Source organism: Notolepis coatsorum, assembly GCF_963971535.1.
Source record: "Notolepis coatsorum genome assembly, chromosome: 10".
In the NCBI taxonomy this organism is placed as follows: Eukaryota; Metazoa; Chordata; class Actinopteri; order Aulopiformes; family Paralepididae; genus Notolepis; species Notolepis coatsorum.
Window position 1 is genome coordinate 99,075,126 of NC_140174.1, and position 16,251 is coordinate 99,091,376.

General features: G+C 43.3%; 1 protein-coding gene across 2 annotated transcripts in view; it reads left to right on the forward strand.

Moving 5' to 3' along the window:
• rgmb (repulsive guidance molecule BMP co-receptor b) overlaps nt 1–16,251 on the forward strand; it is a 40,284-nt gene that overhangs the window by 3,278 nt on the left and 20,755 nt on the right. The window contains exon 1 of one of the 2 annotated variants that reach the window (XM_084322856.1): nt 2,908–3,418. The exons of the other annotated variant lie outside the window; for it this stretch is intronic. Within the exon in view, the coding sequence (XP_084178982.1) occupies nt 3,292–3,418 (127 nt within the window). The 5' untranslated portion in view covers nt 2,908–3,291. Of the gene's footprint in view, nt 1–2,907; nt 3,419–16,251 lie in introns of those variants that run through there. 2 annotated transcript variants of the gene reach the window in all.

Consider the following 16,251-nt stretch of genomic DNA (forward strand, 5'->3'; position numbering starts at 1 on the left):
CTATGATGTGTAGGAGTTGGCGAATATCGACATTGATTGCTTTTAAAAAACGATGAGAAATGTCATATTTACGCTGTTTAAATAACGGGATGGCGGAACGAAAAATCTTCGGCTTTGGCTTAACGTGTGACGTTAGATTCAATTTACGTGCGGGGAAGTGGTTTACGTAAGGATTAATGACATGAACTAAGGTTGGGTGAGAGGTGTGAATGTAACTGTGAAAGCAGATTTAAAAAAAATCTAGCTGGTTTGGCATATAATGAGGAAGGTTGCCGATAAGAATGAACGTTTTTTACTTCCTGTTTTGGATCACTGGGGAGTTTGGTTGAATATCGACGTGCAAGGCTCCACTACGAGTACATTCATAGGATAACCCGTAATATTCTCAGGTTCAATACGGGGCTCTCCAGACACGACCGCTCCGGTTCAAGTCCAATGTCGAAGAGGCTGCTTCCTCGCACTTCCGTCCACTTCCTTCTCCGTCTCTCACGTACGCTCTCTGCCTGCCACCGCCCCCTGCTGGCGCCGCCAACTAGTCACAAGGAAGAGGCTGATAGAGTAGGGTCCAGTAATCCTGTTCATAATCCATATTCCAGTGAGTAGAACAAGGAGGGGTGAGCATCATTGTTCGAGAGAATATTAGCGGAGACTAATTAGAATGTCTTGGTGCATCAGGGGAGATAGAAAGGCAAGTCAGCACATCTGGATAATAGGGATATTTTCCAGGTTGCTACATTTGCATGCAAGACCCTCTGGAAAGATGGTTATTCATTGAAATGGTTCTGTGTTGCAGCTGAAGGTTCTCCTGCAGGGACAAATCATAGAACCCATGAAGGGTGTGTAGTGTGTGTAGGGTGCATTGTGTGTACAGTGTGTAGGGCGTGTAGTGTGTAGGGTAGGGTGTACTACATTACCCAACACAACACAACTCAACGCAACGCAACGCAATGCAAACACAACACACCACACCACAACACAACACAAAGAAACTGGCCCCTGTAAAATGTCCTAACGCAACCCCCTCCAATGTACAATAAATGTCCTATTAAACTCAATAATACACAAGACCCTCTTCTTGGGACCAAGTAAGGGTTTCGTCGATAATCCAATGTACAGTTACCCCCCCCCCAACCCCCCGCCTACCCAACCCCCCCCCCCCCCCCCCCCACCTCCTATGTACAGTTTCCCCCCCCACCCCACCTACCCAACCCCCCCTCCACCCCACCTACCAACCTCCTCCAATGTACAGTTTCTTCGGTCAAATGTATATACTCTCTTATTTAGACTCTTCTTGTATCAAAAACAGTACTGTATTTGTAAATATGGTATGTCATAAATGTATAGATGTAGCAGTAGGCCTACTGTCTATCTGTATGTCATGTGTATGTCATATAATGATGAATTTAAAATGGGGGACCCTGATGTAAACAAGTCGAAAGTCTTTCTCTGGTCTGCATCCCCTTAACAATTGTGTGTATTGAGCTGTACTGTACTGTACCCATTCTGCAATCTGTTAATAAAATGTTCAATCAATCAATCAAAACAACTCAACGCAACGCAACACAACACAACACAACACAACACAATACAATACAATACAATACAATACAACACAACACAATACAATACAACACAACACAATAACACAACACAACAACACAATAACACAACACAATAACACAACAGAACACAACACCACGCTATCGATCTGTTTAATAAAATGGATGCTTTGCCAAAATGGGAGGCCAAACCTCCCCCGGGTCAGACTAAGAAGACGTTAGGTTCAGCAGATCTCAGACAAGGGCTGCTTCACTCACTCCTCACCCTTGATCTCTCTGTCCAGATCAGAGCACCACCGCAAAAAGCAGGGATTTAGACCCAGGTCTCCTAAATAGGTTTGGATCAGAGAAAGCCCCCCCTGGGCCACCAGAGGTATTAGCTTTAGGCTTCAAACAGGGCCGCATCGCCTTCGCTTGCATTCGATTGGACTGGACAGGATATTCCCTCTCCGAGGTCACACAGATATTATTTCTCTAAGGCCTAATAACTGTGATGATTTCTGACTCTTGTTTGCCTCCAGTGGATTGACGTTGCACCGCCCACCCTCCCTCTCTCTCTCCCTCTCTCCCCCTCTCTTCTCTCTCTCTCTCTCTCTCTCTCCCCCTCTCCTCTCTCTCCTCCTCTCTCTTCTCTCTCTCTCTCTCTCTCTCTCTCTCTCTCTCTCGTCTCTCTCTCTCTCTCTCTCTCTCTCTCCCAGCGCAGAGCAGAAACATGAGACAAACAATCCTACAGGAAACAAGGCTGACCTGGTATGGTTTCATAAACGTTCTGTTTTGGTGCATGACCACGCAATAGAATGCTAATATAGCAATAGGAAGACTCTCAGGCCTTGTGAAACTCAGGTTACAAACTGTTCACACTCTGAACACCACAAAGTGTCCCCTTAAACTTGACTTAATTTAAAGCAAATGTTTATTTAATTTATGGTGTTGTTAAAATGAATGACAACTAGCTATTAGGCTCCAATGTAGACCTTTTCTGGCTAGCCTCCTATAATTATTCACTTTCCCTGCAATGGTGCAATAAATGGCTTATTACCAACTAACAAACATCTCTCTCTCTCTCTCTCTCTCTCTCATCTCTCTCTCTCTCTCTCTCTCTCTCTCCCTCCCTCCCTCTCTGCCTCCTCCCTCCCTCCCTCCCTCCCCCCTCAGCCCTCCACAGCCCACCGCTGGCGGGGCAGCGCCTGTTCTGGTAGGCGGGTTTTCCGCCAGCAGGGTTTGGTTGATTCGCTATTGATTGCTGGAGGAGCACAAGGGGAGAGAGTGAGGGGGGAGGTGTGGAGAAACGCAGGCTTCGGAGAGAGATGTGAGCGAGGAGCGTGTTTGGGACGAGAGAGAAGAGCAGAGATTGATCGCAACAACAACACAGGCGAAAGTGCAATTCCTTTCAACGGGGACGCAATGGCGCGGCGGCTATAATAAGACATCGGGATTGGAGTTGGATAAGGAAAAGGAACAGTGAAAGTGTCACGAGTGTGACTTCCATTCTCCTGGCTACTTTGTTTTTCTCCTCTCCTTCCCCTCCCCCCCCCGCCGCCTGACGGATCGCATTCCGCGGAGCAGCTGCGTTTTAATGCCCCTGCGCACCCGAGGAGGAGAGGAAGGAGAGAGGAGTGGGGAAGAAGAAGAAGAAGAAGAAGAAGGGAAACGGCCTACTTTCGGAAACGCCGCCGACCCGTCTCGCCTTTGCCCCCGTAGAAGTCAGTCCCCTCTCCCCTCCTAGCCCTGTATGGACGGGGATGGGAGAGCCGGATGCTGTTACCGCGGGGCTGAGCGCCTCGCCTCCCCGTGTCTGGTGCCCCGCTTACAGCCACCGCTGCTGCTGATCCTCGCTCTCTGCTACTGGGGTCACATAGGTAATTATTACTAATCTTATTATGGTACTTTCTCGTATCGCACATGGCAGGTAGGCTATAGCGATAGTGTGTGGCAGAGTCCAGCGGTTGTAAGTCTGAGTAGTAGGACATTCTTTTAATTTAAATGTATAAATCAAATCAAATGTATTTGTAAGGCCGACAACACACGTTAATGTCCCCATGGGGCCGGACACTTCTTCTTTAACAAGTCAAGAAGAAACATCACAATAAGTCACAGAACAAAACAAAAACACCATAACCATAGGTCCTAACATTTTTTAAATAAATGCAACACTCCCAGACATTTATATAGCTAGTTGTAAAGTCAAGTGAATAGTCTAGTTGGAAACACAATTTGACCGAATCCAGTAGGCCAGTCTTGCCTGACAATAGCTCTCTCTCCAGCGGCAATGCAGGGATCGTGTTCCCCCCTCTCTCTCCTGGGCCGTCAGTCTCCTGTCTGCCTCGGTAATGGCTCGGGAGGAGGGCAGAGAGGGTGACTTGTCTATCCTCGTGTCAATTTGTTATACATCATGGGTTTATTCAGTCTGTAAAACCCTCATGGGATTGCCGGATGACCGGACATGGTGATGCTGTCTGAGCAGAATCATCTTTTCCCCAGTGCACATTACAAAAAGTTAGAAACGGCATTAATTTGTCTAAGTTTCGACGAAGACAGACAGAGGAGACATTTTGAGAGTGGTGGTATTTTATTCCACAGTCGTAACGCCTATAGGCACATGGGGGTTTATTCCAGGTAACCTATATATTAGGATTTTATAATAACTATCTGCTCAAGTAGGAATCGGTTGTGATCTCTGCATGCGTCTGTGTGTGTGTTTCGGGGTGGTTGTGTTGTGGCTGCTGTCTGTAGGCAGTCACACCTCCAGTAATTAGTTTAACACGACCAGGGCAGCTGGACTAAACAGACCCTGCATGGAGCCGTGTGGGACACCCTGCACCCGCAAGCCGCAACACCTTCCGCCTTCCATCACACGTGCATCACTTAGAAAGAATGTATTTATTTAGCCACACAGAATTATGCCCCCCCCCCCTTTTTTTTTAATAAACTATGTCGCCATAGTTAAGCTAAATGTCAGTATATAAGTTATATGTTTGTTGTACACCAGGATAGCTGACCCCCTGGTTTAGCCTACTATTTATATTGATGATCCTAATAAATATCATAATCATAATAATAATTAATAATAATAATAATAATAATAATAATAATAATAATATTAATAATAATAATAATAATAAAAGAATATCTAAAAGACATGCTGACAACAATGATATCATTTAATCTTTGGGACAATAAAGGTTGTATGTTAAGTTCTTTAGGTTTAAGTAGTTTTAACTTGTAAGTCACTTTGGATAAAAGTGTCAGCTGAATGACAAAATGTAAAATGTAAATGTAGTGGATATTAATCCTGTAATAAGCCTGTCTGATCAGTCCCCCTGCCCCATGTGTCTGGGTAGACCACAACAGGAATGGCTGGAACGTGTATCCCTGTCCGAACTGTGTCAACTATTGTTCACAGTCCTGTGTGTCTAGTCAAGAGAGAGAGAGAGAGAAAGAAAGAAAGAGAAACATATAGATTGAGGCGCACAGAGAGAAGAGGGAAGAGACAAAGACAGAGAAAGAGAAACAGATATTGAGGGGCACAGAAGGAAGAGAGAGTGCATGGTAAGCTGTGGACCTTTGTATCCATGTGCTTGTAAGCTATTTGTGTGATCTGAGCTTAGTGAGTGTGAGAGAGTGCACAACATGGTGATCAATAAGCACTTCAGAGCCCCATTCCCTGTGGTTGAGAGGTGATCCCAGTAGATCCTCTAGTCTTGGTAGATCACCAGGGATGGAGAGAAGAATAGACGGCTGAGACAACCTGTGAGAGAGACAGCTTCTGGGTCCTTGACCTCTCTGTGTTCCAGGGAAGAGAGATGTCAGAAGCAACACACCGGGAATAGAGGCTGAGAGATGACTAGCCTGGACTGGACACACAGGGAATAGAGGCTGAGAGATGACTAGGGGCTACAGTAAACTAGCCTGGGAGTTGGCTGGACACACAGGGAATAGAAGCTGGGAGATGACTAGGGGCTACAGTAGACTAGCCTGGGAGTTGGCTGGACACACCGGGAATAGAAGCTGGGGAGATGACTAGGGGTAGTAGACTAGCCTGGGAGTTGGCTGGACACACAGGGAATAGAAGCTGGGAGATGACTAGGGGTAGTAGACTAGCCTGGGAGTTGGCTGGACACACAGGGAATAGAAGCTGGGAGATGACTAGGGGCTACAGTAGACTAGCCTGGGAGTTGCTGGACACACCGGAATAGAAGCTGGGAGATGACTAGGGGTAGTAGACTAGCCTGGGAGTTGGCTGGACACACAGGGAATAGAAGCTGGGAGATGACTAGGGGTAGTAGACTAGCCTGGGAGTTGGCTGGACACACAGGGAATAGAAGCTGGGAGATGACTAGGGGTAGTAGACTAGCCTGGGAGTTAGCTGGACACACAGGGATAGAAGCTGGGAGATGACTAGGGGTAGTACTAGACTAGCCTGGGAGTTAGCTGGACAACGGCTTGAGGCTGAGAATCAAGGTAAAAGACCAGAGACCACAAGAGGGCTGGTGGTGGAAACTGGATGTTGACAGAATGACTCCTGGCGGGGGAAGAGAGTGGAACTGACTGGAGGGCGAAGAGAGGAGAGAAAAATAACTGAGTCTTTTAGAGGCAACGGGAGTCTGATGGTATGGGATGGTATTACACAGTCAATAGGGTCTCTGGGGTTGAATTAGGAGTAAGACAGAAGGATGGAAAAGAGAGGTTTAATAATTGTGGTACATATATGAGGGTAGACCTTACAGAGGATTTGGTTGTATCTACAGTATATGGTCTATATGGGATTTTGTTTAATCCCCTCTGGATGGGGTGAACCAAGTTGAGATTAATTTCCCATGTAAGAAGAATGGATCTTACAGAGAACATATATGAGCCTTAATTCCCTTGTTAGGAATATTTTCACGACAAATTCAATATCTTATTATCTTCCTCGGGAAATTTCATTTATATGCACAAATACAATTTTCTCCTGAAACTATGGCCATGCATATCAATGAACGGGACCACCTTTATTAACCAGACACCATCGCATAATGCAAGATTATGAAAGACACAAAGTGAGAAGACTTTGAAGGAATGACCATTCAACAACACAATGTTTTTAGATCGTTACAATGGTATATTACACCCCTTCAAAGAGAACAGGTCCACTGCGGTCAGATCGGGAGTACCACTTTTGTATTGTGGAGAGATAGGAAGTACAAAGGCTTGTTGTTGTTGAGAGAAGTAGTCCTTCAAAGACACATTGTATCAGTCATCACCAGTCAGACTCTCCCTACTAGACTGTCTGGGGCTGCACTTGTGTGAGAGTTCACATAGGAGACAGAATGTGTGTGTGTGTGTGTGTGTGTGTGTGTGTGTGTGTGTGTGTGTGTGTGTGTGTGCTGCGTGTGTGTGTGTGCTGCGTGCGTGCCGTGTGTGAAGGTTGGTGTCAGTATTTACGTACTGGAGAGAGATTCTAAAGCAGGGTGTGAGTGGGGGTCTCTGCCAAACACCCTGCTGTCTGAAACTCAGAACACTACTGCCCCCAACTGGTCAGACCCAGTACCTTCACACCAGACATGTACAAATGGGTAGCTAGAATGTGTGTAGGTGTGTTGTGTAGGTGTGTGTATGAAGTGAAATTAAGTGTAGTGCTTGCTTCCTTACTGATTTGCTGAGCCATTAGTAAATTATGCCACCATGATCTCTGGCTGTGTGTTTCTAACTGAGACACAGCCAACCCGTATTCTCTCTAAGATGGCTATTTGTGAATGTGTAGGTGTAGGTGTGTGTGTGTGTGTGCGCGCGCACGCAGCAGCCGGTACACTGGAGAGCTCTCTCTGCTTTAATCTAATAGGAGCACACTGTGACTGATGCATTAGGCCTGGCCTCTAATCTCTCTCTCCTCTCTCTCTCTCTCTCTCTCTCTCTCTCTCTCTCTCTCTCTCTCTCTCTCTCTCTCTCTCTCTCTTCCTCTCTCATTCTCTATCTCCCTGTGACTCTTTCTCTCTCTTTTCTCTTTCTCTCTCATTCCCTAATCTCTCTCTCCTCTCTCTCATTCTCTATCTCCCTGTGACTCTTTCCTCTCTCTTTTCTCTTTCTCTCTCGTTCCCTATCTCTCTGTGACCCTCTCTCTCTCCTCTCTCATTCTCTATCTCCCTGTGACTCTTTCTCTCTCTTTTCTCTTTCTCTATCGTTCCCTATCTCTCTGTGACCCTCTCCCCCCCCCCCCCCCCCTCTCTCTCTCTCTCTCTCTCTCTCTCTCTCTCTCTCTCTCTCTCTCTCTCTCTCTCTCTCTCTCTCTCCTCTCTCTTTCTCTCTCTCTCTCTCCTTCTCTCTGACGCTCTATTATTGAATCGGTCCTGTCCATGTAGCTTTCTTACACAGTATCGCATCAATGGATAAAACATCTCGCAGCGTTTCGGTAAGAGAGAGTCCTCCACCGCTTCGCCTGATCAATCCATTCCCTTACCATTATAGCACCCCACTACCTCTCATGGTCTATAGCACCCCACTACCTCTCATGGTCTATAGCACCCCACTACCTCTCATGGTCTATAGCACCCCACTGCCTCTCATGGTCTATAGCACCCCACTACCTCTCATGGTCTATAGCACCCCACTACCTCTCATGGTCGCGGAACGACTTTGTAGACAAAGATGTATAATGACAAAAAGGCAGATATGAATATAACATATATATAACTAGGGATGCCCCGATCGATCGGCCACCGATCGTTATCGGCCGATAATCAGTATAAATATGCGATCGGGGAATTCCGATAATGAGTCATATTCGCAGATCGCGGAAACTGATCAAGTGGATATCTCACTCGCTTGTCTCAGACGCACAGGACCTGCAAACTGCTCCTCCTCCCTAGCCCCGCCCGCCCCCGTGTAGAGTTTGTAAACAAAGAGGTGCGGCTCCTCTGCTCGAGTCTGTAGTGCATTCGACCTGCGCTAACGTTAGCTACCTAGCTATCGTTACTGTTTAAACAAAATTACCCAGTCAACTATTCACGTTTAGTAGGCATTGTCTAACGGTATTTAGCCGGCTAGCTACCGATAGCTCCTGATATCAACAAATGATCCAGAAAATCTAGTAGTCCATGTTCATACCTCTGGTAGCTTGCGTTAGCTTGCGTTAGCTGACGTTAGTTTACTGTTCAAAACGAAATGTCCCATTGAACTAAAGTTCTGTCTTAACGTCATCTAGCCGGCTAGCAGTAGCTACAGATAGCTCTTGATATCAATGTCTTATAACATTGATTTAATGCGTATTCGAGCTGAGGGCTTGCTGAATGTGAAATGACCAAAGCATAACGTTACCAATAGGGTCCCGCTGCAGCGCCGGAGAATCATTTTTGGAGCTGGAGGCTACTAGAGTACACACAGACAGTGGAGCTGTTTGCAGATAGCGAGCATTTTGACTTGTTGCGTGGTGGCGATGTCTCACAGATAATACAAGTACAAGTCTAATTATATAATATATATATTTTATTAAAAAAAATAAAAAAATTTTTTTTATATAAAATAATTTTTAATTTCTTTTTAATCAAAAACGATCGGTATCGGATCGGTATCGGCCGATATGGCTCACGACGATCGGTGATCGGTATCGGTGGCAAAAAACGTGATCGGGGCATCCCTATATATAACATATAAATATAACTTCCAATTAGGGATGCACCGATATGAAAATTGGCCACCGATACCGATTGTTCAACTAACACAATCGGCCGATACCGATACCGATATTTGTGGCAAAAAATAAGTATTTGTAATTTTTTTTTATATATTTTTTTTGTTATATATTTTTTTGTAATATATATATATTTTTATGAAACTACTGTATATTTGTATGTGTATGTTTGTATTTGTAGGCCTCTTTAATTACTTAAAAAAAGGAAACATCAAGAAATATGTTTATGGTATTAATTCCACCATGCCATGTAGCACTATCCCTCTCCCAGTATCGTCTGGCGGCCTGCAGATGGATACTATTCTCTCAACCAGCGCTCTCAACCAATGCAATAGAACCATTTTGATTGACAGTCGATTCGGCCAATTACGTCACACCGCTAGCACCCACCTCCTGCTGTTCTTACCACCAATCGGCAAGCGTTTATTCATTTTCTACTTCCGGGCATTGATCTGCTTGCGAGAACCACAACAAGCTAATACGTTAGCTGCCCGCCGACCAGCGCTCCACTAGATGACCAAACGAGACACAATGATTTTACTGCAACAAATCTTATAATAAAACAAAGCCTTTCTATACATTTGTCTGGTTGAAAACTTTATTAACAGATTGCAGAATGGGTAGTTGGGTACGGAATGAGCAACGGAATGGAACTGAGCTATGAACGGAGTAATGCCTTGCTTACTTGCTATCTTCGGGTAAATAATGTGCTGATGTTATTGAACGTGTAACACTAACTATATAACGTTAATGCCACAAAACGAATGTTTGTGTCATTTTAACAGCAGATACTTTCTTAAATGCCATCTTCCCGAGAGAGGGGTGTTGACGGGGAGCTGTGATGGGTTCGCTTGGTTGTGTTATTAATAGCATTGAACAGCTAACCGAAAGCTAGCGTTAACTAACGTTAAAGGTTTAGCCATAACGTTACCTTGGCTAAAGTTGGGGCTATTCATAATCCAGCAATAATGGCTGCAGACCTGCAAGCAAAGTACAGCAAGTTGGCACAGGAGTATTCCAACGTAAATCACATTTTCACCAGTAACGTTAGTCTTCCATCTGCCGGTAGCTCATGCTAGCTAACCTAGCTCATGTTAACGTAGTCACTGAGCGACCACCTCGCGTACACAATTAATGACATGTTGCGGACAGCCATATCGGTGACAATTAGGGCTGACCTTCGAATTTCTTTTTGGCAATAGAAGCTTCGCGGCCGAACTTCGATTTTTATTCGAAGCTTCGAATAAAAAAAAATTTATGGATTTTTTTTTATATAATATTTTTTTTTTATCTTATGTTGTGGGACTTGTACAGCACTTTGGTAAACTTTGTTGTTTTTAAATGTGCTCTATAAATAAAGTGGATTGGATTAATGAATTAAGTAGCCCCTTTCGTGACTGTGACGCAGCCAACACGGCTGTGTGATTTAATTCAAGGTGGATCGCTGTTGTCGTTTGAACAACTTCAGATTTCATGGGAACTACCAATCCCCCAAATCAAGAATGTTTAAGATTAATGAAGTAAGATTTTGATTATTTGAAATATGGCCTGTGTAGACTAAACTATGCACAGAATTATGTCAGTCTACAAGGTCCAGATTCTACATGGTCCGGCAATGTAGACCTTGTAGACTCCACTACAGACCAATTATCAGTGAATGTTCATGCATTTTTAAGAAGGGCTACTTCCACAAAAAAACAAAGAACTCACCAAAACATCTCAGTAGCACCTTATCTAAATGTTCTATTTCATATATGGAGATTCATATTTATTTATGTATTGCATGCATTTCTACATTTTATTTCCTATTTTGTTTATTCATCCCAGTATCTTTCTTTCTTATGTGTGGAATTCTACAAGGCATTTACATTCACATTTACATTTAGTCATTTAGCTGACGCTTTTATCCAAAGCGACTTACAAGTTCTGTACGACAGGTCATCAGGAAGGGTACAACTCTTATCAGCTGAGTAACAATATTCATCAAAGTGTTGCGTGTTACAGTGTAGGTTAGTTTATTAGGACAAGGACTGAGAATAGGCGTGTAGGTGGTGTATATGTGTTTGAGGATGATATCCTTCAAACAGGCAATAGTGATGATATAATTTGGGCAGTGCTGAGCTGGGTTACTTTCCTCCAGTGTATTTGTCCCCCGGCCCCACCCAATGGCCCCATGCACACACACACACACACACACACACACACACACACACACACACACACACACACACACACACACACACACACACACACACACACACACACCGAAGTAAAAAAAAAAAAATGAATTTTCATTTTTGATTTTTTTTTAACTGCGATTTTTTTTAAATGTTTGAAGCTTGTGCCATCGAACGAAGCTTCGAAGTATTTAAGACAGCCCTAGTGACAATGTTTAGCTTTTAGTGCCAAATGATAAGAGTCTGAAGCGGAGTCTCAAAAGAGAATGTTGAATATTTAGTAGTAACTTTGATGCAGTAGCTTGTGTGTGGGACTGGGGGCTGGGGGCGGCGCCGTTGTGCAGGACGCGACTGAATTTATCGGCTACTGCCATCGGCACATTCGAGCTTATCGGCCGATAGGCCGATTGCAGTCAACAAGGCACTTATCGGCCGATACCGATACCCTACCGATACATCGGTGCACCCCTACTTCCAATCATAAAAGGCTTTGAGCAGGGGAGGAAACTAACTTTTTGGCTTACCAGCCAACTGGCGAGTATCTGATTTTTTTTACCAGCCAAACAGATTTTTTACCAGACAAAAAAAAATCGCTAATTGTGATAATTACTTCTTTGTATGTCAAGCCGCGTCAATGTTGTGTATGCATCTGGGTAGGCACACTGTGCCTTTAAGACAGCACGGTGGTCTTACGACAGTGCTGTGAAGTACCGTCAAGTGTTGTGGTAACGTCAGTTGGGTTGGTCTGCTGTTGTGCACAGTGCACTGGTTGAGCTAGCCCCTTTCGTGACTGCGATGTGCAAGCCAGGGGCTTTTGAGCATGAAATAAAATGTCTAACCTTACGTCGTAGTCCGGTGCTTTTTTGGAAACATTATAGTCATAACAGATACACCTAGCTGGCTGCTTTGAGCACACGGGGCTAACGTTAGCTAGCAAGCAGCTATAGCTAAAACGCTAACTAGAAGCTAACCACTGTATACAGTTCCAGTAGACTAACATTACACCTCTGTGATTTAAATGTGTCCTTAGTAACTTATACTCAAGGGTTGTACTAGGGTTGGATGCAGTTCCCCGTTGGTCAGTCTGTCTGTTTTCCATCTTCTGCTGTGTTTAACGTTATCTGTTTGCGAGTGCTCCTGATGGCTAGCCTAGTACCGCAGGACTTTTATTATTATATGTCCGCGGGTTGGCCAGTACTGCGCAAACGTTTATTAAACATTATATGTCCGCGGGTGGTCTTGTGCAGTGCTCTCGTGGCACTGTCAACTAAAGCGAACACTCAGAAGACGCGCACCGTTTGCCAGTGCAGTGATTGCAGAATGTTTTATTTTTTTGTATACTCGCCAGCAGGGGAGGAAACTAACTTTTTGGCTTACCAGCCAACTGGCGGGTATCTGATTTTTTTTTACCAGCCAAACGTAAAAAATACTAGCATTTGGCCAGTAAAGTGGCCTAATTTCCTCCCCTGGCTTTGAGCCTGTATGCTTGTTAGTGTTACGGGCACTGTGCTGCAGGCCTGTACACTGCGATGATCTCGTCGCAAATTGCCCCTTAATTTGGCCGTTGCGAGTTGGAAATATTATTTGGGAGCAACGTTGCGAGTTGTGATTTCAACCCTTCATTTGCATTTCACTCCTAAATTAATCCATACAAATTGGATACATTTTTAAAAAAAACATTAGCCTACAACCAAGGCTGTACAGTGCACAGTGTATGTCGTGGTGCTATGAAAGAATCTGTCGGCAATGAATGAACTTACTGCGATCACCGATAGCCTGAGTGAAAAAAAAAGATTTGCGTGTGGAATGAATCTGGGTCACGCTATATACTTGGTACTTGTAGTCTATTGTGCGATTAAAGACCATGTCCCTATCTGCGTAGTCTATACATCCAACACCAAATCCCATAATTCCTAGCAAAACGAAACTGAATGTGGCCTCTTCCTTTCAATATGGACTATTGCATCGCCAAAGAAGCACCTCCTTTCAATACATTTAAGACGCAAATTTTGCTCTGCAAGAACAACGGAGTGGATATCAGTCCATCTTATGACAACCACGTCCGATGTGGAGAGATGATAAGATGATGATGATTGACGTGATGATGTTATGATTGATTGACGGGGAGTCGGACACGGACACTTCTAACGTTCAGGTTCAGCCATCGATTTGGTGAGTAGTAGTAGCCCACTATTAGGACGTGAAATACTGTCTACTTAAATTTATAAAATATCAACCTATCTATCTATCTAATAATGAGACAATATGCAAATAAGATAATACTAATAATTGTCACGGTGTCCCCGTATATGAAATGAAAGTGGCTTGCAACTTTACTGCTGGTAAAATCACTGTTTATTTCTCGTTTAGCATAGTATTACATTCCACTTCTATAAACAATCAAAGTCCTACCGTAAGAGCCTCATACGGGTCAATTAAACCTTTTTGATTAGTCTTTCCTTCGAGCTAAGTTGGACTGAACATTTCACTGTCAAAAGCGCAAATGTAAATAAGGTTGCGTCGCAACACGGTTTTCAAAATAAAGGTCACATATACAAATACCTCTCAATTCTTACTAAAAAAAGTCCCGGATATACATAAACATTAATTGGCATAGATCTCTATAAACAGCCCAACACATTGATCACTTTAGGCACACACTGAAACCAGTAACATCACAAATATGAAGCAGGTAATTACCCATACAAATAATAAACCTTTCATGGGGTTATTTACAATAATAATTCATTTGATTTCTAAAGCACTTTTCATTGTGAAACAAATGTATGCAGAGTTTCTTGTCCTCCTGATTAATGCAATGGTGTGTGTGTGTGTGTTGTGGTGATCTCATTCAAGGAGCACTACACAAGCGCGCACACACACACACACAGTTTGTTGTTTTTGTTCTATTAGTGATTTACACACTTTCTCGGTTGGTTCATTATAAAAGATACAAACCTGAAAACAAAGGCACTTAAATGTTAAATAAAAGGACCACGGTAATGAGGCAGGAACATATTTTTTTAATAATGGTAAAATTGTTATTTAAAAATGTGCCCCTAAAAAATATTTTTTGTGCCCCTAGTGAAAAAGCTTAGCGTACAGCCCTGTGCTGGCATGCTGAATGACTTCCACAGTGTTTCCCTGACTCAACAACGTGTGGTTTTATCTCACCGGGCCAGGCGTAGGATTATCTGAGCCTCTCCAGGTGCTCTTTGTTGGGCTTTATGGCCGCTGTATAGCGGCAGGCCGGCAGCACTGACTGTACAGAGCGGCGGCGGCATGCTCTCTTCCACTTTTATTGGGTCCTGATAGTAACAGGCCAGTAGGATTTAGTGTTCAACATCAAAGCTTCCCCTCACTAACCCTAGTCATCCTGTGTGTGTGTGTGTGTGTGTGTGTGTGTGTGTGTGTGTGCATGAACATACACAAGAAGCATACATACAACCAGGGCCTAGCTCTGTGTTACATTTTTTTTTTTTTTTTGTTTATCGCTTTTTCATGGTCAGACATGACCGACAGATGAGGAGAGGATGAACGGGAGAAGAGGCGGGGAAGACATGCGACAAATGGATTCACCGGGAGTGGGAAGCGAACCCGGGACGGCCTCTTCGCGACGCAGCGCGATACATGGTGTGCTACTAGAGCGCCCCTCTGTGTTGCATTTTTAATAATGGTCAAACTGGAATGTTTCCCCTCTAGATTGGTGTCGGATGAGCAGGCAGACATACAGCAGGGCTCCAGACTAACTTTTGACATTGGTTGCACCAGTGCACCTAACTTTTTCATTTAGGTGCACCAGCACATAATTGAGGTTAGGGCTGGGCGATATAGCCAAAAACGTTATTGCGATAAAATTATAAAATTATTTTCATATAACTCGATATCGATAATTATCGTTGATATAATAATAATAATAATAATAATAATAATAACTTTATTTGTATAGCACTTTTCATACAGAGGTTGCAGTTCAAAGTGCTTCACAACAGCAAAAAATACAGGCATAAGCGAGCATAAAAAGATAGACAGGTAGAATCACAGTGTTTCACATTAGGATCTAGCATCCCAATAGGCTCTCCGCTTACAGTTTTCAGTAACACAAATAGTAAAAATAGTTTAAAATGATTCAGTTTAAAAATAGTCAAAAAATTATAAAATAGAACGGACATAAAAAATACAGGCATGAGCGAGCATAGCAAGATATGGCAAATCACAGTGTTTCACATTAGGATCTAGCATCCGAATAGGCTCTCTATTCAGTAATACTCCTGTAATTCATGAACAAATAATCACAGTGTTTCACATTTGGATCTAGCAAATAATAAGAATAAAATGAGTCAGTTTAAAAATAGTCATCAGTAAGAAGTTGCTCTATTCAGTAATACTCCTGTAATTCATGAACAAATAATCAGTGTTTCACATTTGGATCTAGCAAATAATAAGAATAGTTTAAAATGATTCAGTTTAAAAATAGTCATCAGTAAGAAGTAAAAAGTGCAATAACCGATAGGGCTGTCTTAAATGCTTCGAAGCTTCGAACGTTCGATTCGATGGCACAAGCTTCGAACATTAAAAAAAAATCGAAGTTAAAAAAAAAAAATTCAAAAAAATTTTGTTTCAATTTTTTTTTTTTACTTCGATTTGTGTGTGTGTGTGTGTGTGTGTGTGTGTGTGTGTGTGTGTGTGTGTGTGTGTGTGAACTACCCATCCCAGTTAGGACAGCCGAATCCCGTCCAATCTTTCACCGTCGACTAAAGACTCACTTCTTCAACCATTATCTGAAATGATAAAAAAAAAAAAAAAAAATCTAACCGTGACTAACCTTACTGTCATGCACTTGTCCTAA